This window comes from Haliaeetus albicilla, chromosome 16 (assembly GCF_947461875.1).
Source record: "Haliaeetus albicilla chromosome 16, bHalAlb1.1, whole genome shotgun sequence".
NCBI classification, from domain to species: domain Eukaryota; kingdom Metazoa; phylum Chordata; class Aves; order Accipitriformes; family Accipitridae; genus Haliaeetus; species Haliaeetus albicilla.
The window spans coordinates 22178431-22203345 of NC_091498.1; the positions used below are offsets into that span (position 1 = coordinate 22178431).

General features: G+C 49.4%; 1 protein-coding gene across 9 annotated transcripts in view; it reads left to right on the forward strand.

The window, feature by feature from the left end:
- MICAL2 (microtubule associated monooxygenase, calponin and LIM domain containing 2) overlaps window positions 1-24915 on the forward strand; it is a 134740-nt gene that overhangs the window by 85814 nt on the left and 24011 nt on the right. For all 9 annotated transcript variants that reach the window (XM_069803885.1, XM_069803887.1, XM_069803888.1 and 6 more), the window contains 4 exons: window positions 13513-13705; window positions 17196-17368; window positions 18657-18731; window positions 22735-22832. In XM_069803885.1, coding sequence (XP_069659986.1) covers window positions 13513-13705; window positions 17196-17368; window positions 18657-18731; window positions 22735-22832 — 539 coding nt within the window. The remainder of the gene's footprint in view (window positions 1-13512; window positions 13706-17195; window positions 17369-18656; window positions 18732-22734; window positions 22833-24915) is intronic.

Consider the following 24915-nt stretch of genomic DNA (forward strand, 5'->3'; position numbering starts at 1 on the left):
AGTGGCCGAGACAGGACACAGTATACAGAAAAGTGGTAAAACAGACAAAATGAGCAACCTGAGGGGAGCAAGTTTGTGTTAGATCCCTCACTCTCAATCAAAATCATTACACGATAAAACTAAATTTTCCTTATTTTGCTCCTAGTAATGCTGCTAAAGGAAGAGAGTAGGGGGTTAAGTTCTGTGCAAATTTAACAAGCCTAATTTGGGACTCCTGTCCTCCTCTGGCCATGTGAGCAGACCTCCCTGTGAGTAGGAGGCCTGAATCCTCCTATCACTCTTGTGTTGAGCTTTTTCCAAAAGCTCCCGTGCTCACAGTCCCCAGCAAGCACGTGCTGTTACTAATGCACACCAAAGCAGTAATGCTTTGTCCCTTCGCATAGCTGGAATTGGCAGCGGTGCTGGTTTGAAAGGCAAACAGGCTGCTACTCTGGTCTTGAGCTGCCGCTGAACTGGGTGCCTTCCAAAAACCGTGGTTTCGGAGCAGATGATACTAATGCCTCTTTACATAGTTAATGCTTTCTAAGACTTGGAAGTTACTTGATGTTATAGATGCCATTATAGCACTAGAAGCGCAGAGGTGATGTTTGCTGTGTCTGGCAGCCACAGGAGTTGCTCTTTCTTCCTCTTTATACTGGTTCAAATGGGTTCTGAACTTGTCTGTTGTCACTAGGGCAATTTGGATTGGAAATACGTACACAGATGTGCTTTTTTTTTTTTTTTTTGAAAAGCCAGGCTAATCTTTCATTCTCAAAGCAAGGCAGCATTACCTGCCTAGATGTCTGTTAATGAAAATCAAACATGTTGGGGTTCTGTAAAGGTAACCTTCCTTTATTATAATTATGTTAATGCTTTATAATGAAAAAGATCTTGCTGTTTTTAAACATACTTGATTTGAAAAAATGAGTACAGACAAAACTTCTTAAAATTGCTCAGATTGAAACATCAGCCTTTCATTAACTCTACCAAGAAGAGTAATTTCTGTTCCTCTCAGTTTCTTCTAGATTGCTACAGCTATAAAATGCCAGTGAAAGTTGCTTCTGTATGTATTCCAACCTCAAGCAAGGGCTATGGTCTGCGTTTTCCCACAACATTATGGCAATTAGTTTCTATAATGGGCTTTAATTCACTGCTGGCTCACTCATTCCTCACATTCCAATCAAAAGAATGAGTTCTGAAATGCACTGAATTTTGCATTAATATTCATGTTTTTGAAGGCATGACATGTTTGCAGAAGACTTGATTTTTTTTGCATGAAAGATCATGTCACTGAAGATCAGAAGACATTTTGTATTAATGCTTGATCCAAGTATACATATTAGTTGTGTAAATATTTCCCTAAGTCTCTTTCCTTTTCTTCATGAACTGTGTTAACATAAGAAGAAGGGAGGCTTTGATCTCATCTCATCAGGTGGTGGGCTCCAAACTTGTTGGAAATTGATGGAATTTCTGATATTTTTTTTAAATGTGAAATTACAAAGAAATTTGCATGTTGCTGTAGTCTTGAATTTGCTCTTCCAGCATTTATTCTGCAGGTATTCATTCACGTCTTTCTTTTAAGGTTTTTGGTGCTTTGAGTCTGTGTGCAAAAAATATTACTTTGACAGACACTGATCACTCTAGGGACTGAACTGTTGTTGCTGCACTCTGAATTCACGATTACTACATGCATTAATATACCAGACTAACACAGATTGCTCGATAAAATATGTATTTACTCTAAAATTATGGAAATAGTCGGTTGTTACAGCAGTTTTTGTTTGAGAAGCAATTTTCTATAAAGATACAAATTCAGTATATGTAGTAGGTTTTCACTGAGTTGCTTTTTCCTTTATCTGTATTAATTTTTGCTTAGTTTGTATCAGAGTGTTAATGTGCACCATCCTGGATGCATTCAAAAGTCGTGTGCTTTGGGCTTTGTCTTGCTTTGCCAACTTCAAATTCCCGGGTTATGTTTCATGCCTGAATTCAGAAGTGTCTGTTATCGAGTAAGTAATGGATACTTGGCCAAAGTGTTGTCCTGCTGAAGAACTTGTGTAGATGCTGGCGTGGGCCCCCAGGGGAGTGGGAGAAGGTGGGCTCCTGGTGTGGGGATGGAAGGAGGGGGCGGTGGGGGAGCCTGTCACTGGGCCGTGGGTGGAGAAGGGGCAGCAGGAAAGTGTTTGTAGGCGCTGGTGGTTGGCAGCACAGGGAGCAGCGTCCCACCCCGTGGATGGTGGGAGAGCCGGTTGCCTTTTTTCTTTGCCATTTTTAGCCACCGTAACATGGAAATGACTTGTGTAGACGTATGAAGCGAGCATGTGGAAAAAGGAGGAGAAATGTGGCAAGAACTGAAATCTGTGAAATGTCAGACATCGTATCTTTTACAGGAGTAATTTTTCAAGGACGAAAAACTGCCTGGCGGTTTCTCAGGTGTGATGAAAAGTCTAAGTTTGGACAGGACATCAGTTTGGGAATGCTGCTAGGAGCCCTATAGCCTCCAAAGGCAGATCTGTGAAATACTTTAATGGGATGTGTTAGGTTTCAAACTGTAACACGGGTGATCCTCCCATGCAGCCTTATGTGTTTTGAAGCTCAGGTTACAGGGCACAGCTGAAGCTATAACAGGTTTGAGCTCCAGTTGCACTCCAGTGTGGGCTGGCAAGCAAGCGTATTGCAGCAAGACCAAGGTCTAACCGATCTGGAGGTGTCATAGTTTTTCCCCCATCCCCTCTTGCAGCCCCACGTGGGCTGTGCTTCCCTGGCGAGCCCTTTCTGCTCCGTATCTCATCCCTCAGCTCGCCGGGTTCGTTTCAGCTGTGCTTCCACAGCACTGGTAGGAGATGCCTTCCTTCTGCCCCCGCAGCTTTCTTAAACCACTGCTATATTATAAGGACTTGTAAATTATTTTTTTGGTTTATTATACAGTAAGAAGTCAGAGAGGCAGTAAAGTGTGCTGGGTGTGCTACAGATCAATTTGTGGTCTGCTGACTGAATTTCTTAATGTCAGTTTTTGAGGCCAGCCAGTGTTTGCTTTCACCATCAGAGCTGCCTACATTTAGGAGTAACTCCACTTTAAAATTGTTCACTCCTGTCATTGCCTTAGTCAGCAGCTCCATACAAGGCCAGGCAGAGGTCTGCTCATCCTGTGAATGAGTTATGGGGTGACACAGTTGAATGGCAGGCCAAAAGCCTCAGGATTGCTGACCAGGAAAGCAGGATGCAAGTTAGGCTGGGATCTTTTTTTTGGGGGGGGAGGGGGGACAGACACTGTGTTGTATTGGGCCAGTTGCACAGTGGGGAAAGTGAGCCATGTGCCAGCCCCGGGTGCCCAGGCACCCGCCTCCTGCTGATAAGAGCAGCACTTGAGATTTCGGTGGTGCTTTTCACCCGAGGACCTGAAAGCCCTTTGCCAGCCTGGAATGGCTGGGGCAGTTGCGGGTAAGTACAGCTCCTTCTTCACAGCCCTCAGGGAGTCACAAGAACGTGATGTGTCGGAGGCGCTCAAACATCACATCCCAAATGTAGGTTGCAACACCTCGTTCCAGTAAGTTTCCTTCTCCACCCCCCCTCCCTGAACAAGGCCTGCATGCAGATACACAACATGGGAAGGTCTGTAAGAAATCAGTCATTTTTTTGTCTGCTTTTCCTAAGCCGCAGAGCAGGTGCTGAGCTGCCTGCCCTCAGGGCAGGGCAGTTGTGGCAGGGTCCCCTCTCACTGCCAGCAGCCGGTGTGAACAACTTACCCCTTCCAAGGGCCCAGCCAGGGGGTCTCCACACGGTCAGCCACCAGACTTTGTGTTTGGTGTGGGGGGACCCCCAAGCCAGGCAGATCAGGGTGCTCTCGGGGGCATTTTCTGGACCAGCCTCCCTGCAGAAACTTTATTCCTGACCACCAGTACGCTGGGTGTGTTGTGGCCCAAAGCAGAAAGATTGATATAATTTTAAAATTTGTTGTTTCCTGGCTCTGTTGCGTCTCTGTTTTTCATCTGCCTTCAGGGATGTTCTCTGGGTTTGTATTAGTTCAAGTTTTAGTACTTTGGTTAGCTCGGCAAGGCTCGCGTCTTTCTGCTTGTGCAGGGCTCCCCTTTGGTCTGACTTGCCTTAGCCAAGAAATACCGGGAGAGCTCTCACTGTGCCTTGCTTAAAAATGAGTTCCCCTCTCATGACTTAAAACCGGCTAAAGAAGAGGAGGGAGGATAAACGTGAATGATTCTGGCTGCTTATGGCACGGCAGCATTCACTTGATGGGGAGGCTGCCGCAGCTGGCGCGGTTGGGGATTTTTCAGTGGAGCATCTTTGACCATTTTTGTCCAAGACAGACAGAAGCACGCACACAGCAGCCACTCCTGAGCAAAGCTGATAAAATGCAGCTGCCCTGAGCCAGCTGGTGTCCGAGGCACTTGGCCCAGCGCTCCCGGTGGGGAGGGGGACGTCGTTTGGCAGAGCTCAGGCTTTGTGCCGGCACGGGCGGCGGGTGCTCTGCCCGAGGTGGGGGCAAACAGCCAACCTGGTCCAGCTGCCCCAGCGGGGGCTTGGCTCTGCCCAAATTTGGCTGGTTCCCGAGCCCTTGTCGTCTCATTGCCAAGTCACAGTAATGTGATTTGTCTGATGCTGGTTTAGCGGATGACTCGGGAGCAGCAGCAGCCCGTACAGAAAGTCAGGCTGCCTCGTCAAGTAGGACTCGCCAGTACGAATAACATCTGCTTACGTTGGCCCTGGTGTTATCAGTGGGGGCACTCGGATGCTGGAGCGATCAATGCCTTATAAATGGTAATCATAGAAAGTGCCGAGAGCAGTCTACGAAGCCCTGGGTGGGTGGACGCTAAGCCCCTTTGGAAGGGGTTTCTCCTTTGCCGCGTGTGCGGTGGCACGCTGCTCCTGGGCAGGTTTCTGAAAGGGAGCCGTGCCAGGGACTGTCACAGGACCATGGTGTTTTCATCACCTAAGCAAAACCCTTTGCAATTGCACTGCCAAGCACGGCATAACGTGGAAATAGGTTTCGGTGCTTCCCTGTGCAGCCCTGAATTGGCACGGTGTGCCTGAGACACCAGCTTGTAACTCAGCACCTTTCCCTCATTAAATTGGGCTGGTGTGTTGGCAAAGCCTTTGGGACCAGGAGGAGGGATGTGATGATACATTTATCTGTTTCAAGGTAGCAGAGGGAGCTTGCCTGCTGGTAGACTGCATTTAGCAGTTTGTTAGTCATGGAGGGGCAGTAAACAGCTCTGAGATTTGAGCTTTCAAAAATCTGAGCTTGAGCTTTTTGGCAGAGCGGTCTAGTAGAGCTGGCACGGTGGTGCCGAGACCGTGAGACAGCATCAGTCCTGGATTTGGGTCTGCACAGCTCCGTGCCCTGTGCAAACCCTCCCCGGTCCCTGCGGGGGCTGGCAGTGACGCCCTGCGACACGGGGGGGGCTTCGCTCTCTTCCAGCGCGAGGCCGACGGGCCCGTGCGGCTCTGCTGCTCCTGTTCAGCTGGAGCAAAACCGGCACAGGTACCTGGTAGCCATGGGGAGACCTGCCCTGTATTTCCACGGGTACAAACTGCCTTAAAATCACTCCAGGAGAAAATGACTAACAAAACTAATTGCAAGCTTTCAGGGCTTTAAAAATATTCATGTAGCTCATGTCTGTAATATGCAGCATATTACAGACAAGAAAGACCTCTCCACTGCTATGCTTGGCTGTCAGCTTTGCCCTTGTACCTGAGGGAGGGAGGCGAACCAAGGTATTCACAAAAACACTCGAGATCCCTGATCCCGCATGCCGAGACATTTCCCTGTCCTTGTTTCTGGGCTTTGGGATGACTCGAGGGGCTGTCCCCACTGCGGAGCTGGGTCGTGGCTCTGCACGCACGGTCTCACTGCCATGGCCCCTCCTTGGCCGCTCCTGCTGGGCACAGAGCCTTTGCAGGAGAGTGGTGCTGCTTGAAGGCCCATTAGATGCTGACATGCATCCAGCCCACTGGGGATGCTGGTACAAGAAGTTACTTAAAAAGGCGAAAATGGTTTTTAGGTTATGGTGGATCATCACCGGGTGTTACTCTGTAAGCGTGCAAATTTTACAAGCCTGTCATTGAGAAAATCACCGTTGCAATGATCTTTCCGTGAGCAGAAGAACCATGCTGAATTTGCATGCTTCTTGCTAGGATGAAGCTGCCTTGAGCCTGTGCGCTTTCTTCAGGGCTCAGCCAGGGAGAGTGTCTCCAGAGAGATGAAGGGAAAGGTCTCTTAAAAACTTCTGCAGTAGGGCTGCTGCTGGACTTGTATATACATGGACCTCCAAATGCCATCATTATATTCCTAATTAGAGGCTGCTACTTTGCTGAGCCATCAACAAACTACAGTTTGTTTCTCAGATTTGATAATCGGCTCAAAACAGGCCCCTGCCAAGTTAGCAGCCCTGCCCGGCTCCTGCTTGGCGGCCGTGCTGAGATGGGAGCATCTTCGTGTAGCCGTCCTCCCCTAAAGCGCAATGAAGGATTTGGAAGGGCTGGGGCTCTGGGTGCGGGCTGGCAGTCCAGCGTGTGACCTTGCTGTGTCGTTCCAAAGGTTTGGGTTGCTTTGTTGCCTTCTCTGCTCCTTGGTACAAACTTCCCTGAGTGGTCCAGTCTGCTCAGCCACAGTCTCTGCTAGGTCTGATGTGTGAATTCCTGCAAGTCCACCAAGAAGCCATGAACTGGCTGAAGATGGTCTTGCTGTCCAAATGTTCTCTCTACTTCACCTTTAGTGAGTAAATGACTGTGGTGGTTGGATTATCGGTGCTGTGGGGAAAACCTGAGGATTTGTGCTCTGTGACCATATCTGTTCAGCTGCAATAAGGCCCACCTCCAAGTTTTATAAACCTTTCTAGCGTTGCAGAGATCTTGTAACATCTTTGTCTCTCACCGGCTGCACCTCTGACTCATTCGAGACTTGGCGCAAAAATTGTTGTCTCAAATGCAAGGGTGAGCTGGCACAATATTGAATTGAGAAAACTTGGCATGACACTTAATGGAGAATAAAAGTGTGTTTTACTGGAAAGAGGTTTGCATCTGTGTGGGGGGTCTGCAGGGGCTGTTTGGCCAAGCCCATACATTGGAGTGAGTTTTGAACAGCCCTGACCTCCGGGTGAGCGCTGACCCTGATGCGAGCCCTGTGGATGAAGCTTTAGGAATACTTCTCGGTTACCACACGGTTTAGCTAAATCCTTGCCTTGTAAGGAAAACAGTCGTTTCTCTCCCTGTGTGAGGAGGATGAGGTGGGTTTTGAAATACAGATAAAGGAGAAATTGTTTATCCAAATTTTTCATGGTGTTTGAGTGGGCAGGCCAGATGAATACAGGATTGTTCTGTTGAAATCGCTGGCTGTTTTGCTGCCGTTTAAATAACGGAAGGCAGCTAAGCTCCACTGCTTGCATTAAAAAAAAAACCCCAAACCAAAAAAAACCCTAAAGCCGTGCTATTTGCTCTCAGTGCAAGTCAGCCAAGGACTCTGATCAGGAGACCCCTGACTAAGGAGAGACACTTGCACTGAAGAGATGGGCAGTAGAGCTCGCGTGTGGAAATGCTGCTGCCAGTCTGGTGCTAAAGCGAATAAACTCACTGCAGGCTTTGGCCGGGCAGGCAGCGTGTTCTCCAAAGGCCGGTTGCCCACGCCATGCCGTGGTGCAGCGTGCCCTTCGTCGGCGTGTTCCGTGCCCTCGGGACCCGTGGGTTAGGAAGAGGAAGCGTGAGGCTGGTTTTGTGGTACCGCAGAGCTGTTCTCATTGCTTTGATGGGCAGAGCCCCTCCAAGCCTTCGCCTCAGGCCAGGCCCACCTGCTGTGGAGCCAAGAAGATGTCCCTGGCCCCAGAAGCTGCCCGGCTCAATACCAGAGCCAGCCTGTAGCTGGGTGAGGGCTGTCGAGGTTCGGAGCTGGAAGAGGAGGGAAGGGAGCACCCAGGAGCCTACTGGCTAGCAGGGGGTCGTAGGGACATCGCCCTGCGAAGGGAAAGGCAACTGGGAGGTCGGGGATCAGTTAGGCAAAGCGCAGTGCGCTTGGCAGGACAGGAGGCAGGAGAATCGGGAGATTCGTGGAAATGACAGCGGAGTAAGGAGGAGGTTAACAACAACTTAAGGAATGGAGAACTTAAATTCTCTTAATCCCTCCAGATCTTCAGGCAGCAAGTTACGGTTGTGTAAGCGTAGTCCATAAAACAGCATGAACGCCGGGTTGCGCAGGCTGCGGAGGACCTGCTGCTCCTGGCTCAGCAGAGCCGGGAGGGCTGTCCTGCCTCCTCCCTTCCCCTCACCCCTGCGTGGGAAAGCACCAAAGTACACGGAGGATTTGGAAATTAGCACGTTGGCTCCCTGGCTCACTCGTACTGGCTAGCTTAGGAAATTTCAGCACCTAAAAAACGCAAGTCAGTTGTTGTTAGGACGTTTCCACTTTGACTGGCCAGCAGCGTGCTGCGAGATATTTGCGGCGTGTGCTGCCTGTCCCTGCAGCCGTACTCGCGTGACAGATCTGGCCAGCTGACTGTGGCCTAAGATTAACGCCTTCCCATGTGCGGCTTGTCCATGCCCCTCTGGGTAAATTATTTGAACGTTTTGGCAAAGGACTAATAGGGACTCTAGTCCAAAGTCTGCTACGGAACAGGCGTACTCACTGCTGGAGGTCTTTAGCATGCCGAGACATAGATAGTAGGAAATCTGAAGTGAGCGTGATGGAAATGAAGTAAGATCTTACGCAAATGCTATTTTGAGTGACTGTTTCCTGAGGACTGGGTTCTCCTCCGATAACGTCCGGTGCTGCCCCACGGAGGTCAGTGCCACGGCACCAGTTCGCAGCGGCAGGAATCGGCGCCGTGCCCTTTCCTGTCCTCCAGACCGGACGTCTCTCTAGTTTTTACGTTGTATGAGTTTATCTTAGAAAGTTCAATTCCTCTGACTCAGTCTCTTCGCTTCTAGTAGAAAATCTCCTGTGCTGGGGAGGAAACCTGATGCGGGAGCGAGAGTGCCGGCTGGCCGCGGAGGTGCCTGCAGTGTCGCAGGCTGCCTGGGTAATTCCAGATGAGTGGCTTGGTCCACCCGTGTGCCCCTTCCCCTTTGGCAATAACGATAAGGCCATTTTGTGTCTTCTGGTGAAGAAGTGGGATAATGTGGTAAGTACAGCCAGGCACAGATGTATGAAAAGACTCAAGCAAAATTGGATATCTCGGAGCTTATGTGGGAATTGCCACCTTGGATTTAGGAGCTTAGTGTCCATCTCGACCCTTCTGCAAGAGCTTGAGTTTCCCCAGAAAGCAGGGGTGGCAGGGGGGTGCTGCACGTGCCCAGAAGCGTCAAAGAACTCGGGCTTATCCCCTGCCTGAGCACAGCTCAGCCTCCGGCGAGGCTCTGTCTGCCTCCTCCATGAGGGCCAGTTTATCACCCAGCTTGGTGCATGACCAGTTAATTGTAATGGTCACTAGAGGTGCCAGTCTGAGGTGCTTAACTGTCAGCCTGCAGTGTGATGGGAATGAGGGCACTGAGGTTTTAGAGCCCGGTTTCCACCCTGGAGTCAGATTTCCAAAAAATCAGTGTCCTCCCACTCAGCCTGGCTGTGCTGATGTCTCACTGAGGACCTGACTGCCCGTGCTGCAAGGATGAGTGGCTGTCCAGGGTTCAGGGGGAGCTGCGAGGCTTCCAGCTGGAATGGAGACGTACAAGCGCTGCTTCTTCTTTTGCCTAGCATCTGTTCAGAAGCATAAATGTATGCCTCACCTTTGTGTAAGTACTCAGCCTTTGGGCTGATTCAGGAAAAATTAGTTCAAACAGTCCTTCTTACCTTTTTGTGCAAAATAAGAGCTTTAAAGAAGTCCCAGCTTTCATTTTAAAGTCCTTGTTTATATCAGATCATATTTTTCCTTTTTGATACTCCTTTAAAATTAACGGCAGCGATGGCTGGTGGTGGAGTTGCAGCTGATGGCTGATTGGATTTGTTTGCATTGCTGTGGAGAGGCAGGTAATAATTGCCAGGCGGACCCCAGGCCTGTGGAGCCTTTAGGCTTTTGTTTGAATTGACCATGCTCTTTCTCTGCGGTGTTTACATGAATCCAGCAGCAGCTTGTCCCTGCTCTCTGTACTGGGTCCGTACCCCTCTTGTTCTCAGGGATTGAAATCTCTCTCTTGTGGCAGCCCGAAGTGCTCCGCCGGGCTGTGTTTCTTCATGCAGTGCCTGCCTGCAGCACTGGGGGATCGGTCTGGTGCTGCAGGAAGGGCTGTGTTTTAGGAGAGACCAGTCAAATTGTGTAACATCATTAGAGCCTACAAAAAAATCCCCTGACGCTTGGGTGTCTGGGACATCTTTGCCTTTTGTTTGAGCCTGTTACCCAAGGTGCAGCCCTGCAATGAGAAACAGTGGTACTAACTTTAATCTTTTTGAATGTCCTGCAGAACGTGTAACCCAGTGTTTTGAGTTCATGTGCACTCGTGGATGTCCCACGCAGTGAAGCACCAAGGCGGTCCAGTTTCTGCTTTTATGGAGTTGAGTGCAATGTAGTTTATTCAACTTTATATGTCACAATAAATATTGATTAAATCTGGTAGTAAGGAGTGGGTTTGCTTTCTAATCCTAGACTGGTTTGAGTTGGAAGGGACCTTTAAAGGTCTAGTCCACCCACCCTGCCATGGGCAGGGACATCTTTCACTAGATCGAGGTGGATGCTAATGCAGGATGCTGATCTTAAACCTGACTAGTGTTGCTGTGAATGCAAACTTATCTTGCTCAGAAAAGACTCAGCTGTGTAACAGATTCCTGAGAGGGTCAGCCTCTAGGTGCAGAATTAAAGAACGGAAGCTACCACGATACCACCCCTCCCGCCCCCCCCCAAAAAACCAAAAACAAAAAAAAAAAAAAGAAAAAATCAACCACAGAAATGTAACTCTTCAGAGAGAGGTGATGGTGCCATCCGTCACTGTCATTCAGTGGCCTGGATGACATCCTGAGGTCCTTCACCAGGTCTGACTATTATGTCTATAAAGGTTGAAAACTGAATGTGTAACAGGCTATTGCAGAGGGACTTGTTGACTGGAAATCTGTTCACATCCAGGAACCATGCTGGGAATCATTTTAGGTAGTCTGTCTATCTGTGGGTTTCGATGCTCTCCAGCTGTGTGTCTGTTAGTCATAAACATGTTTTCTCCTCTTTTCTGTTAGCATGGCGGGGAAAGCATTAATACGCGGGATGGGAAGGGAATACGTACTGAGCGTGCAAGCAAACGACAAAACTGACTTTCTTTAACAGCTGCTTGCAGCAACCTTAGGCAGTGCTTATCGCCAGCATGGGCACAAAGTTTATAGACATTGCTGGCAAACTTTTGCTTTTTTTTGCTTGCTCTGATTTTCATATAAAATGCAGCATCTTTTAAGGACAAAGTTGAGTTGAAGGACTTGGGTTTTACAAATTGGCTCACATTACTGCTTTCTCCTTTGCTTCTGGAGAGTAGAAATGGCACATCAATGGTCCAGCCAGCTCTGGGGGAGAGGGGGCTGTTCCCAGGAGGGTTTCATGCCCCCGTGCGAGGAAGGGCAGCCGTGCCCTGCTGCGGGCAGCCGTGCCCTGCTGCGACCCATGGACTCCCACGCTGCCACCCGAATGCTGCCGGGCTTGCTGTGCGCTGCCCGCGAGCAGCTTTGGGGTGAGTGGCCTGGCTGGGCCAAAGTAGAAGTCAGACATAAAAATCAGAGAGGGATGAATTTCCTCCGTCTCCCAAAGGAAATGAAATCTCTGCGGTCAAGAAACACATGACTGCTGTTGTGTTAGTGAGCTGGACGTAGAGCCTGAGCATGTGTTTTCACATGGGAGCATCTTGCTCTGGAGAAGCAGCGAGCCACTCCTCTGTCCTCCTTGGCTTCTTGTACATAGCAGAATTAAAAAAAAAAAACCAAAACCAAAAAAACACACAAAACTCTTGTGAGCAGTGAAGTCTTGAGGAGTTTTCAAGCCAAGAAAATACATTGACTTTTATGAAGGGTGAAAAACCAGAGGTCACCACAGCCTTCTGAAAAGTGCAATGCTCTGTGCCACTTGGGAGAAGCGTAATCAGTAAAACTACTAAAAAAATATGACTGCGAAGCCATCTTAGTCTGTAAGCGCATGTAAGAGAGCTTCACCTGGCCAGTAGAAGAGTTGTACCTGTAGAGCAGTCAGCCGTGCCACCAGCAGCTGGGCTTTCCTCAGTGGTGCCTATTTTCATAGAAGGGGGGTGAGCACAAACAAGACCTGGGAGAGGTGCAGAAGCTCAGAACACCAGTTTTCTTTTTCTGGGGGAGGCTGGGAGCTACCCGAATCAAGCAAAATAAAGCTGTAGCTCTGCTGTCACAGCTTGTTTTGAGGACCTTGTTTCACGGCTCCACAGAAAGGGTGATGGGGATGGGACAGCGATGGACGGACCAGGCGATCCGAGACGGGGTTAGGGCTCAGCATGGCGCGGGTCACGCACCTGCAATACCTGCTGTGTCTGCTGCCTCTCGGGTGCGAGTGAGCAGCCGTGTGTGATGGCCCAGGGACAGACGCAGGGACTGCAGGTGGGGAATTGCTGCTCCGGAGGGTCCCGTGGGCCAGCGTTTGGGCTCTGTGGTGTATATAGCCCTCCTGATGCGTCTGGGATTTGCTTGTAGCGCTCTTGCTCCTGGCGGGTTTTTTTTCTGTGTTCAACCCATGCAAGCACTTGGCATTTGAGTTAAAAACCCTTGCAAGGTGGAGGACAGGGGTGAGCGTGCTCCTGCAATAAATGGAGGAGCTGCAAGTTAAAGAAGAGTTTAATTGATGTTTACTAGCTAGTCTGCTCTAACAGATGAGAAAATAAGCCATGTCCCAGGTCTGATTTTTTCCACTTATACAGGTGTAAATTAGAAGCAACAGTGTTGAATTAAATGTGGCAAAAGCACCACACGTGGTAGGGAAACCAAGCAAAACCACTCTCCCGGAGCTTGTCATTTGTCTCTTCTGCACTGAGCCCCAGTGGAACTTGCACAGCTGATACATTTGTAGTTGCTTGTGCAGGAGGTTGTGGATAGACGAGGTTGCTCAGAAATTAAGGATTTCACAGGGAGAGATGATCTCCTGTCTTTGGCTCCGTCTGCATCACCTGGGGTGAGCAAGGGAAACTTGGCTTTATTCTTTATTCCTCCTGCCTGCATGCGAAGTTCAGGGATGGTGCTGTTTAACTGCTGCGATGCTCTTTCTTTTCCCAAATCAGTGTCTGTGTTTGCTGTACACACTCAAAAATAACCTGAAGAGCCTGTGTTTATTTTGCTCACTCCTGCCGTCCTACATTGACCTAAACTTGCAATAAAAGGCCAAAGTTTCAGCCACCCGAGCAAGGTTGGTCCATCTGCCTCCTGCCACACGCACATGTACATCGGGGGCCTGAAAAGAGACCGTAAATCTCTACCTGTGTGACTGGCACATGTCTTACTGCTGCCACCAGACCCCCAGCCTGACGGGCGTCCCGCTGAGAAGGTCCCCCCCAACGGTGGGCTCCCTCCTGCCCTAACACCCTGCTATCGCCTTTGTGCTTTCCCAGACCGCTGCCTGCCTGCGGCTGACGAGCCCACCTTCCCGAAGAAGGCGAAGAGCATGTCTGAGTGCCGCGACTTGGAGAGCTGGTTCTCGCCCCCTTCTCCCGAGTGGGCCACCGTGAGGGTCATCCCTGAGGAGGAGATGACCGAGCACAACCTTCTTGCTATCCGAGTCATGGTCACCAGTGATGCAAGCAGGTACTTTAAAATACGAGTAAGCCTATTAAAAACCCATAAGAGCAGCTTGGTTTTCTCTGGAACGCTAAGGAAAAATGTAACAAAATATAGTACTGAATGTACATACAACTGGCAAAAGAAAAAGATGAACTGCTTAGAATAACAATTGTTCTTTACCGCAGCCATAAATCCCCCAGACACATGACTCACTTTGCAGGAAATCTTCAAACATTCACATCCCACACAGGGGCCTGAATCAGAAAACAACGTTGCCCGCTCACCTCGTTGTGTACCAAAAAATGTCGGTTTGGGGATTAGGGCAGTGGGTGTGTTGTGGCAAAAGGTGCATCCTGTGATGTGGCTGCCTCCCACCTTGGGCATCATCCTGTAGCTCCGCACCCTGGGTCTCTGCCAGGGCATTTGAGGCCCTGCCTACCCCTAAGAAATCTGAAATTTGATGGTCCTTGGGGAGCTGTCAGAGGAAGCCTGATTTCTGTGTACAAGTTAGAATGTATTGGCTTTCTGGGCAGGATTTTGTGGGAGTTCATTCCATCTAAAGATTAGATTGGTATCTCCTGAGTAAAGCAGTTTTCCTTAGTGAGAATTAAAAAAAGAAGAGGAGGAGGAAAAAAAGGAGGAAAAAAAAAAAAAAAAGGCAAACCCAAAGCCAGGTCTTGCAAACAAAGAGCTATTGCTCTGTAAGGAAGCTCATTCAAGTTCTTGATGTCCTTTAAACACCTCTTCGTGGTGCTGTGTGTAGCTTGTGGAGAGCAATGCTTTTAGAAATGCAACTTTCTGCTCTTCCCCGCGGTGGTTTTAAATGGTGTTTGTGCTCTGCTGCATAGTTTTGGGTGCTCTTCTGGGGAAGGATGAACCTCTCTGGGGTTCCTTTCCCACAGGGGATGGAGATGTCGGGGAAGGGTTTCCCACCTGTTTGACAGACCCCACTGCGGAGCATCTGCTTGTATCCCTTGCTAATACCCTCCAGCTCGTGGTGCCCCCGCGGCGTGCGAGCAGCGATGGCAGTCGGTAATCCCTCTGATCTGAGGGATCAGGTCCCTTCCCTGGACGGCGAGGCCCCTGGTTCCCCGCCAGCAGGACGCGGCACGAAGGGTGACGCCGCGTCTGTCACCGGCGCGGCGGGTGCCAGCAGCTCCGAGGTCAGCCTCCCGCTGCTGCAGCAGCTCGGGCGCCCCTCGTCCCACACCGCTCCGGCTGGCCAGCTCCTGCCTAAAAAGGGGGGACGAGAGAAATAGCAAGTGACAAACGGCACCGCTGAGCTGGCTGCGGGACGCTCGGTGGGACGGGGAAAACGCCCAGCTCGGTGACACAGCTTTGCTAAAGTTCAGGCTTTAGGTACTTGTGAATAATGACTGCCTATCAAGCAGAGATCAGAGGAGAAGCTTCGTACTATAGCACTTACATCCTCGCCAGCCAAGGAAAATAAACGTTTTGCTCTTTAAAACAGAAATATATCAATCAATGTTAATGGCAGGTCTTTTTCTTTTGTGTGGCGCTCTGCCCAATCTCAGTATCTCCCCATCCACACAGCATCGCAGCCTTCAAAGACTTCATATATTTATATTTTTTTTTACATTTATCTGTATGCTTGACACAGCTTGAAAGTCACCTAAAAAGTATGTGTTAGTGGTGAAATTTAAGGCGACTCTGATTCAGCCTACCGAGAGAGCAACGCACCTGGAGCTGTGCTCCCGTCCTCGCTGCCTTGCTGGCCCCGGCCTCCCAGCGCTGCTGGTTTGATGTGGGTGAAGCAGTGGTGCAGGACTGGTGGGCACTGCCCATGTGGCATTTACCCTGGCTTTATGCTGTCTGCAGCCTTTCCCTTAGCTCTTCTTTCTCCTGCCTCCTGGGCTGTACCTTGGGCTGTTACAATAAATCTTTACTTTCTACAAGGCAGTGCTATATAAACACGAAACAGTTTTCTCCTGCTATGCCAACAGGACTACTCAGGGTGTAAGGTCCTCTTTTTTTAAGGTAGAGCTGTTAATCATCACAATAAATCTATGAATTAGCTTAGCAGTATTGTTTGCATTAAAAATAGGCCGAGTGAGATGATGGCATGCTTATTTATGGCAGTGGAAATGTGGTCACATCAGAAGGCCTGAAAGTGCCTGTTCCCTCCAGTCTGGCCTTTAGAGATGAAAGAAATCCCATGATTATTGAAAAAAGGACTAATAGTCACCTCAAACGGTCATTGTCCTGCCCAGAGGCAAGGTCACAACATGTGTGCCATTCACATGTGTTTGTGTGGCATATTTTTAATTACATTTAAGGAAGGCGATGCCGTAAATCTGCCTCTGTGATCGTTTCAGGTGCCTCACTGCACTTGCTGTTCAATGGATTGTCCCAGCTGGCTTCCAAAGAGTTCGTTTCATTGTTTCCTATAGGTGCCTTTTGCATGCTTGAAGGCTGTTCATGTAGCTTCACTTGGTCTTCTCATCTCTAGACTGATGCTTAGAATTTTCTCCAACTTCTTGCCTAAGCCCTGTTTGCTTGGCCAGTGGCTGCCCTCACCCCTCTCCTCCGGGCTCCATCCTTGTCCTGTATCACAGCACCCAGAAGTGGAGTCAGGACCAAGCGCAGCAGCTTGCTGTGGTCCAAAACCCTCCCCATGACTCCATGAGGTGCCCGACACACGATAAGGAATGATGCTGGTGCAATAACAAAAATACCCAAGTTTTGCAATAACGAAATACCTGAGTTTTACAGAGGTCTCATCCGAGCCACAGATGCCAGTGACACCTTGGGGTCAAAATGGCTTGGCGTTGCACGATTTCCAGCATGGGTTCCCCCAGACTGCTGAAGGCTAGGAGACCCTCCCACCCCTCAGCACTTCTTCACCCTCCTTGGCTTTACCTTCTGCCAGCAGTGCCAGTGCAGAAGCAGGCGGGTTGCAGGAGGGGGCTGCGCCTCCCCCGCCATCAAGCCTGCCTCGCGGTCCGCGTGGGCTGCCCTGGATTTGGCCTCTTGCAAGTTCCCTATGGCATGCCTCTTATTTGCAAAAATCTGTGGGGAAGAAGGTGAAAAGTGTAGAGTTTTGCCCCTCATGCTTTGCTTCTAGGCAGATTACAGCGTTGCCAGTGCTGCTATTTCCCTTTTCTTCATCTCGGTACAGCCTTGCAGGCAGAAGGGCCCGTCCCTGCTGACCTAGCAGTGTGGTGTTTCACCCCAAGTCTCTCTCAATGCCAGTTCGATTCCAGGTGCTGAACGTAGCAATCGTGGGTGCGAATCCAGGCAGCAGAAGTCTGATGGGAATAGGGATATCTCAGCTGTGTAGCACCTACTGCAAATTACAGTGTGTAATAATGACAATGAAAAAAGCAAAATAAGGGTGTCAGCTCTGGCTGCAAAACGTCCATTTCTCTGCTGCCCCCACTGCTGTCAGGGCTGACACTGGTGCTTGTTGCACTGAAGGGGAACAAATACCTGCATGCCGTGCATCTTGTGACACGTCCCACTTTCTTTTCATCTTGCCCTTTTTTCCCCGTAGCTCTGAGCTGGAGTCCGATTGTAACGGCGACGTGTCAAACTCTGAAGTGAGCGAAGGACGGACCTCGCTGCTGGAGCCCCACGCCTGCACGAGCCCCGTCCGGAGGTGGGCATCGCTCGCCAGGAGCCCTGTGGTGCCAGAGGAAAGCCCCAAAACATCCAAAGTTGCTGATGGTAAGCAGTGTCCCAACCTGGGGATGCTCCAGCAGCCTCTCCTGAGGGCTGAAGTCAGGGTTGGGTGAAGATGTTTCAAAGCGGAGGCTGTTACCTGCTATGTGGCCAGGTTGGATCTGTTAACGGTGCCTTTTTTAGGGGGCATTTGTGCCTTTTGGGTGCTGTAGCTGAAACAACATTTCCAGGATGCAGGGTAACCTGGAGTAGTTGTGCCTCGTACTTTGCTTGCAGGGGTGAGATGAATGTTTTCCCACCGGTAAAAAGTTTGAGCGTTATTAGTAGCTAATGCAGTATTTGCTGTGTTGCCTAAGTAAGGGTGATGTTGGGAGGCACTGGAGAGCTCTGCTTGGTTCAATTTGTATTTCTGTCAGTAACTGCTTAAAATTTTTGTATCCAGTGAAAGGACAAGGAGGAAGGGACATAGCTAGCAGGGAGGTGGGGAGAGGTTTAGGAACACTCTGCGTCCAAATGGGAACTCCTTTCTGGAGCTGGAGAAGGTCAGACCTAAAAGTTGTGCTAAAAACAGCCAAAGAAATGGTTTTGCAGAAAATAAAAGGCCATCGGCATTCATTTCTTCCCATCTCCCACCACCCCCACATCCATATATGCATCCCCCACATCCATATATGCATTTTTAATCCAAACAGAAAAGAGGGGATTTCATCCAGCAATTTAAATTGACTCTTGAATAACGAAGCCCTTGTTTAAGGCAAAAATAAAGGACCGCAGCAAACCCCAAAGCATGCCGAGCAGCGTGTGACCCCGTGCAGTCACTAAAAGATTTCATCCTTTTTCCTCCCCCTGCTGCCAGCTGCTAAGGTCCCCTTCCTCCCTCCCCACCGTCCCCTTCCTCCCCACCATGCCCACCAGGTTCTCTAGACCTCCGTGAGCAGCCTGTCTCCCAGCTCCGCATCCTCACCCAGCTGCGTTACAGCATCCCTAAGCTTTTACCCCTTCAGTCTGTCCCCTCGCCCGCCTGTCTGTCTGTCTGCCTGCCTCTCTGCTCGTGCCGGCTTCCCCGAGAGAAGAGCCAGGGTCGGTTTGGGGACACGGGAGGCCGAGGACGTGAGCTCCGTCCCCGGGAGCTCCTCGCTGCCCCCCGGCAGCCGGGACCGGCGGCGGGTGCGCGCTGCCCCCTCCCGGCCGCCGCCGCGGGGAGACGGGGCCGGTAGCGAACTGACCCCAAGCCCCGGCTTGGGCATCCCCCCTTTCTTTTTTCCCCTCTCTATCTGCGCTCTCTGGCTTTTGCCACGTTAGCTGACCGCGTGTCTTTTCTGTTTCTCTTCAGCGCTGCAGAGAGCCAACAGTTTTCACTCCACGGCGTTGAATAAGTGTCAGAATTGGAGGAGGAAACTCCAAACCAGTGAGTAAAGCCGGAGAAGCGATTGTGTCTTCTATTTGTGCTGTCTTCTGTTTTCCTGTCTCTTAAATGTCTGTTTCTCCTTCTTTCCTTTAAAAGTTTTGTGTTTGTGAGTCGCTAGATGAGGAAAAAGAGGTCTAGAATGCACCAAATATTTCTTTTCCATTTTCTTGTCTTCAAAAGATCAAATCCCCTTGCTGTGTGACTGTTCCCTATGCTATTACACCCACCAGCAAGTGGTGTCCGCTCTAATTCTCTAGCTGAGAAAATGCACCCCTATCCCAGAGCTGTGTTATTCTGTCTCTAGCCCTGCCTGCACTGATTGCTTTTGATAAGGTACCATGCTGGATCTGACATTTTATTAGAAATGCTCCTGAAGGTGCCTATTTACGCCCGTCTACAGGTTCTCTATCACCTCTTTTTTTGTCAGAAAAAAAGCAGGTGATGTTTCTGGGTTACTGGAAGGGAGAACAGTATTAACAGTCATCCCAAGAGGTGTGCTGGTGAAAATAAGCGTTACTAGTTCTTGTCCTCTAGCAGTTTCGGTAGGTTTGGGCTGATCCATCTCTGCCACGGGAATTGCAGAGGAATGCAGTGATTTCGATAGCGATTGGGCCTGTGCTCAATTCGCTTTCGAAACACAGCGCAATCGCCCCTTGCAGCTGAGGCTGTGTCTGGATAATCTTCCTCCTGGGCTGCGGTCCCAAAACAAGCCAGCAATCCTCGATCACACCTCTGCTGCTCCTAACAGGGTTGCCCACCTGCCTTGGCACAGCTCCCCTGCAAGTGTACACGGTGCCTGCCCAGTTCCCACTCAGGACTTGCAGGGTTGGTCATGCCAGGAGGGGAGCTGGGTGAGCTTACCAGCACCCCAAACCCTCTCAAAACTTGGTTAGAAATGTAGTTGTATCCGTTAGACTGGGGTGTTGGCAGCCTTAAGTATAAAACATGAATGTGCAGCAGCGGAAAGAAGGGATTTGGGCACGTGACCGGGTGCCACGGTTTCTGGGCATGCAGACAGCAGGTTTTGGGGAATGGTGGTGACAGCCACTCTTTAACCCTGCCCTCAGCTGCCCTCTGCAACGAGGGGGATTTCTGCAGCCGCTCGGAGCCCCGGTTGCCTTCAGAGAAGTTACGGGCTCTGCTCCCAAAACAAGTAGGATCCCTGTGTCTGTTACGGGACCAACATTCAAGCATAGGTGTCTTGGCTTGTTTGGTTTGAACGCACAAGCAAGCTTCAAGATTATTTGCAAGTACCCCCTGTGGAGTGAATTTTTATATCTCGGAAGAGGAGACAAGCTGCATCTCTCCTTCCAGGCACCTGGCTCGCCTCCGAGTCAGATGCCTGCAGGTACACAGGAGCCCTGTCACTACCGACCCCGCGGTCCCACACATCGGGATAACTCAGTAAATCTCAGCAGAGGATGCACAGGGCTACTTCACGGTCCTGAGAGGATGCTCCCACCAAGCTCAACTTCAGCAAACCATCCCCTGTGATGGGCTGTCCCCGGAGAGGCAGCTGTGGCAGCTGTGGCCGCGATGGGGCTGCATTCCCTGGGATTCACCGCACTTCTGAGGCGCGGGGACTTGCCGTGCTCTGAGAGGTCTCTCTGGAGCAGCCACACGAGATGTCCCACCCAGGGGAATGCTGTCCTGTGCCTGGGATGGGGAGGCAGAGCTGGGTGTCCTCGGAAAGTCTCGTGGCAGCTGTGTCAGCCTCAGGGCTGTCTCTGAGCACTGAACAGCATTTGGGGATTGGCTTATACATCAGAGGTTGGCTTCACCGAAGGCTTGGGTTTAAAATCTTGCCTTAATTCATCTCAGTTTTTAAAAAATCAAACAAAAAATGATGCTTATTCCAGGTTTGAGGGGGGAAAAAGAAAGATTGTGAGAGAGGAAAGAAGAGAAGACTGGAGGTCACTCTCAATTTTGACTCATTTTCAGCTTGTTCTTAGGAAGTATATTACTTAATCGTTTGCCAATTAATTTTCCCCTCATTTTATTAAAATCTTCCGTGTGCTTCCGAAGGGCTCTAGAGGGAGCTAAAAGCCTTTGAGAGGGAGGTAATGCGCTGTATGAGTTTGTCTGAACCTCAAGTATGCTGTTAAAACGAGGTGTAAAGCACATTCAGTGTATACTGGGAACAGAATGAAGGCATTTTTTACTCTCCGGAGGAACACTGTAAGTTTTAGTTTCTATATTTAATCCACTTAATATTTCGTTACAAGAATTCATATGATCATCAGTCACATGAAAGAAAAATCTGTCTCCTCTTCAGACTTATTTCCCAAAACACATATGTTTCATAAACAGCACAAGGTACGCAGCCAAGGAAAGGAAATCAGTGTCATGGTTATATTGGCTGAAAAGCTCAGAGCAGGATATTACCTTTCAAAATCTTTAATCCCTGCTGCACAGCCACAGGGAACGCCACGCTCTTAATTTATCTTGGTCACTTGGAGCAGCTTTTGGGCCAAGCAGATCATGATATTGCCCTAGGGAACTTTGGTTTTTTTAAAATCCTGTCTTGAATGTGAGGCTGCAAATACGGGTTCAATGTCTTGGTGGGAACAAAACCATTACCTCTGTGAAAGACGGCGAGCTGTGGCTTTGCGTGAAGCAATGTTCTCACATGTGCAGGCCCTGTCCTAAACCAATGCATGCCCATGAGAGCTTAGTGGGAAGTAGTTCTCCCTGCGGGCATGTGCCGTCACCCTGCAGACCCCTGGGCTGTGGGTTTTATGCTCTCATCGGCTGTCGCTGCTGCAGTGGTTGCATTTCCCTGCGGTGTGCTGAGCCATGACATTTGTCTGTGTCAGGAGGCTCAGGGCTTCAGTGGATCAGGCTAAACCCCCCTGGCTCACTTACACAGGTGATAGTGAGATTTTTTTATCCTAATTCTGGATTCCCATGTTTTCCCATGGCTCAATTCACGTTACAGAGTATAAAGGTCAGCCCCTGGTTGCTAGTCCCTGCAGGAGTTCCTTAACGAATGCCAGTGTATCATTTCCCTCCGTTCTTGACCGAATATAACAAATTGCATAAAGATTGGGAACGAATAGGTGAGGCATGAGAGGAAAGTTGGCCTCTCTCCCTGGCTTGCCTTTTCTGAAGTCCATGTGCAGGAACTGTCTTCTCTCTCTGGTGTGTTGCTTTTGTCCTTATGCAGCTTTTAATCCCTGTGTAGAAGAACAAAGTTTGCTTTGGGGACCTTTGTGAGTTTCAGAACTAATAATTGGGTTTGGGATTTAATAATTCAGCTGTAAATATACTTGTCATGTTATAGCTTGACATGGTAATATCTTGGCTCAGGGATACTTTTGTTCTGTCCAAAGATTATTTATTATGTAAAATTCCCACAGGCACAAATGTTAGAGACTTCTCCTGACTCCCTTCAGGTGCAAGTTACCTCCCTACTTTTTCTTCCAGCAGGTCTAAGTCTGTCTGTGCTAGTTTTGGTTCAAGGCCTTTAGCAATTTTTTACGTTGCCTGATCCTAGGAGAGCGCCCAGCACACTGCCCGTTGGCCTGGCCTGGGAGACCGCAGGACTATTTGCATCCTTACTGCCTGCAGGTGGTTGCATTTCCCATTTCTCTCCCATTCTGACGGACAGCCCTCTCAGAAGTCACCCATTTTCTTCGTTTCTCGGAACTACCCAGAGCTTCAAAAGTCACTGGTTGTTTTGACTGCCTCTGCTTTTAAGGCCTGGAAGCCCTCTGAAGAGGGCTGGTTTTCCCAAAAGTTTCCTGGAACTCAAAAGCTGCTTCACTACATCCAGCTGAAAAGTGGAAGCAGTTCAGGTCTGCCGCTGAAAACGTCAACATGTGTTTGGCACAACATGCACACACATGTGAGTGAGGCCATAAACTTCATTTCTGTAGGGCAGCTCTTGAGGTACAAATGTATCCAGGTGATTGTTTAACTTTCTACTCTCGTTCTTTACTTGCAAACTTTATTTAAGGCAAAACCAATACAAATGTGATGGTAAAATTTGTGCCTTTGGCAGGTTTCCCTCTACTGTCCAGCAAGAAACCTGGGCTACACTGGAAGGACAGCTCAGCCAGCTGTCAAAGTGGTCCTGGAGAGGATCGGTCCCAAGCACAGGTACGAAGGAGAACCGGGCAGAGCAGAATGAGCGTAACTACTGTTGGGGCCTGTCTGCTGTCAGCAGGCTGTCTGAGCATCCTCTGCTCTTTCAAAAAGTTTTGGTCCTCACAGTAACCACTACAGTTGGAGTTATGCCTGTGCTGTATGGAGGGAAGAGGCTTTGACGCTCTGATTGATATAACCTTTCCAAAATCGTGCGGCTAAGTCATATTTGCCGTGGGACTCAGACCTCGATTGCACTGAGAGTTAGGCACTAATCTGTTGTATCAGTCAACACGCAGGCACCCCCACACCACCCTTCCCTCGCAGCGGGAGGTTTAGCTGCCACGGGGATTTCCTTTGTGCCACAGTTTCTGCCCAAAGGAGAGGAAATCCTTCGAGCCTCTGTCCACTGGTGCTCCCGAGCTGGCTGTCAGTCTGTCCGTGTGCTCACGGGGCTGGATGGAAGCACGTGGCATGTTGGGCAAGGGCCATGGGCCACCAGCGGTGGGGGGAGAGGGTATCACGTCTGAGTAGCTTAAATGCCACTTGATCGCTGTGCATCACTGGGCAAAGGGCAAGTGCCAGCACCCGCCTTGGAGAGCAAATCTGGGAGCTGAGGTAAGGGCTCGCGTAGTGCCAGCCATAGGAAACCTGGCATAGGAGACTGGGGATTTCAGGCCGTTACAGCCCTTAGACATAGGTGTGCCTGTGTCTAATGCTTACTCCTTATATCCGCTGGGCAGAAGACTTCTTTTCTTGATTTGCAGCAGGCCCTTGGCTCCACACTTCCCACAGCTCAGGACCCTCTTCAGCTTCCTTCAGGACCTAGGATTTCCATTGTATTTTTTGCTTTTTTTAATTTATTTTTTTTTCAAGGCTGAGGAAGGGTGGGCCTGCCATAAATGTAGCACAGCAGCAGAAGTCGTGACTGACCATCGCAAGCAAAGGGCAGCACGTCCCCAGCACTCAGAGCCAGGAGGAACAGGGACCAGCCCATGTCCCCCATGTCCCAGCCTGTTGTCCTCATCCTTGGGTTAAACATGATTAAAATTGCTTGGCCTCAGGGTCTGCGTTAGCAAAAAATCAAGTCTTCCACGTCCACCGTGGCAGTTGAAATCCGGTCCAGGACAATAGGGCCAGGAAGGGAACGTCCCAGGGGAGCAGAGCTGCACAATGCTGCCTGGCCACGCCACGCACCAGGAGAGGTGTCTCCGTGCAGCTCCCACTCTGTAAGCAGTGCTTACCGGCCTTTTTCTTACTCTAAAGAGAGAGGCTTAAGAGGGTGTTTGTTTGTTTATTGGTGTTTCTCATGTTTTTCTATCTGAGATCCTGGCCAATATTAATTTTAGTCCTCAAATACAACTGTGAAACAGGGAGTAATCATTATTGCCTTACTTCTGGCGCTCCTGGGAAATGAGAAGTCAGATTAACGGTTTCACCCGTGTGAATTCGGGAATCTGGCACATAAGTGGAAACAGGAATTGAACCTTCACACCATCCGTTATCACATAGCATTGAGGATGAAATGCCTCCCTTTTAAGAAGGAAAAAACCCCTCTAGTTTTGGTCTGCTGGCTAGATAATGTGGGCATTTATCCTTGTTACTATCTCCAGCAGAATTCTGTGGCTAGAGTAATGAGTTTAAATCTTCACCAAAGTAAAAATAATCATGAGAGAGAACTAATTGAATTGTTTAAAACTACCGTCTTGCATTTTACAGTCTTTTCTGGTTCACTTCATTCATTCCTACCTGCACTATATAAGCATGCAACATTATAAAAACAGTTAGAGAGAATGAATGATGGTCTCTTGTGCTTCATCTAAGGCGATGCAACTGGAATGCACACGGGAGAATAGAGCAGATCTGCTCTTGTTTATTTTCCTGTAGATAGGGCTGTTTCTTTCTAGGGAAAACATGGTAGGCAATTCATAAAGATATGACAGATTCTTAGCAGGAATAACATTATTTTTAGACTACTAAAATTTCCAGTAGTATTAGATCTCCGCTCCTAGAGGAATATTAGCCCTTTAGGGAGAAAAGGTTTTCTTCTTATTGTATTATCATCTACATATGTATGTGTGTATAAATTAAATATTAT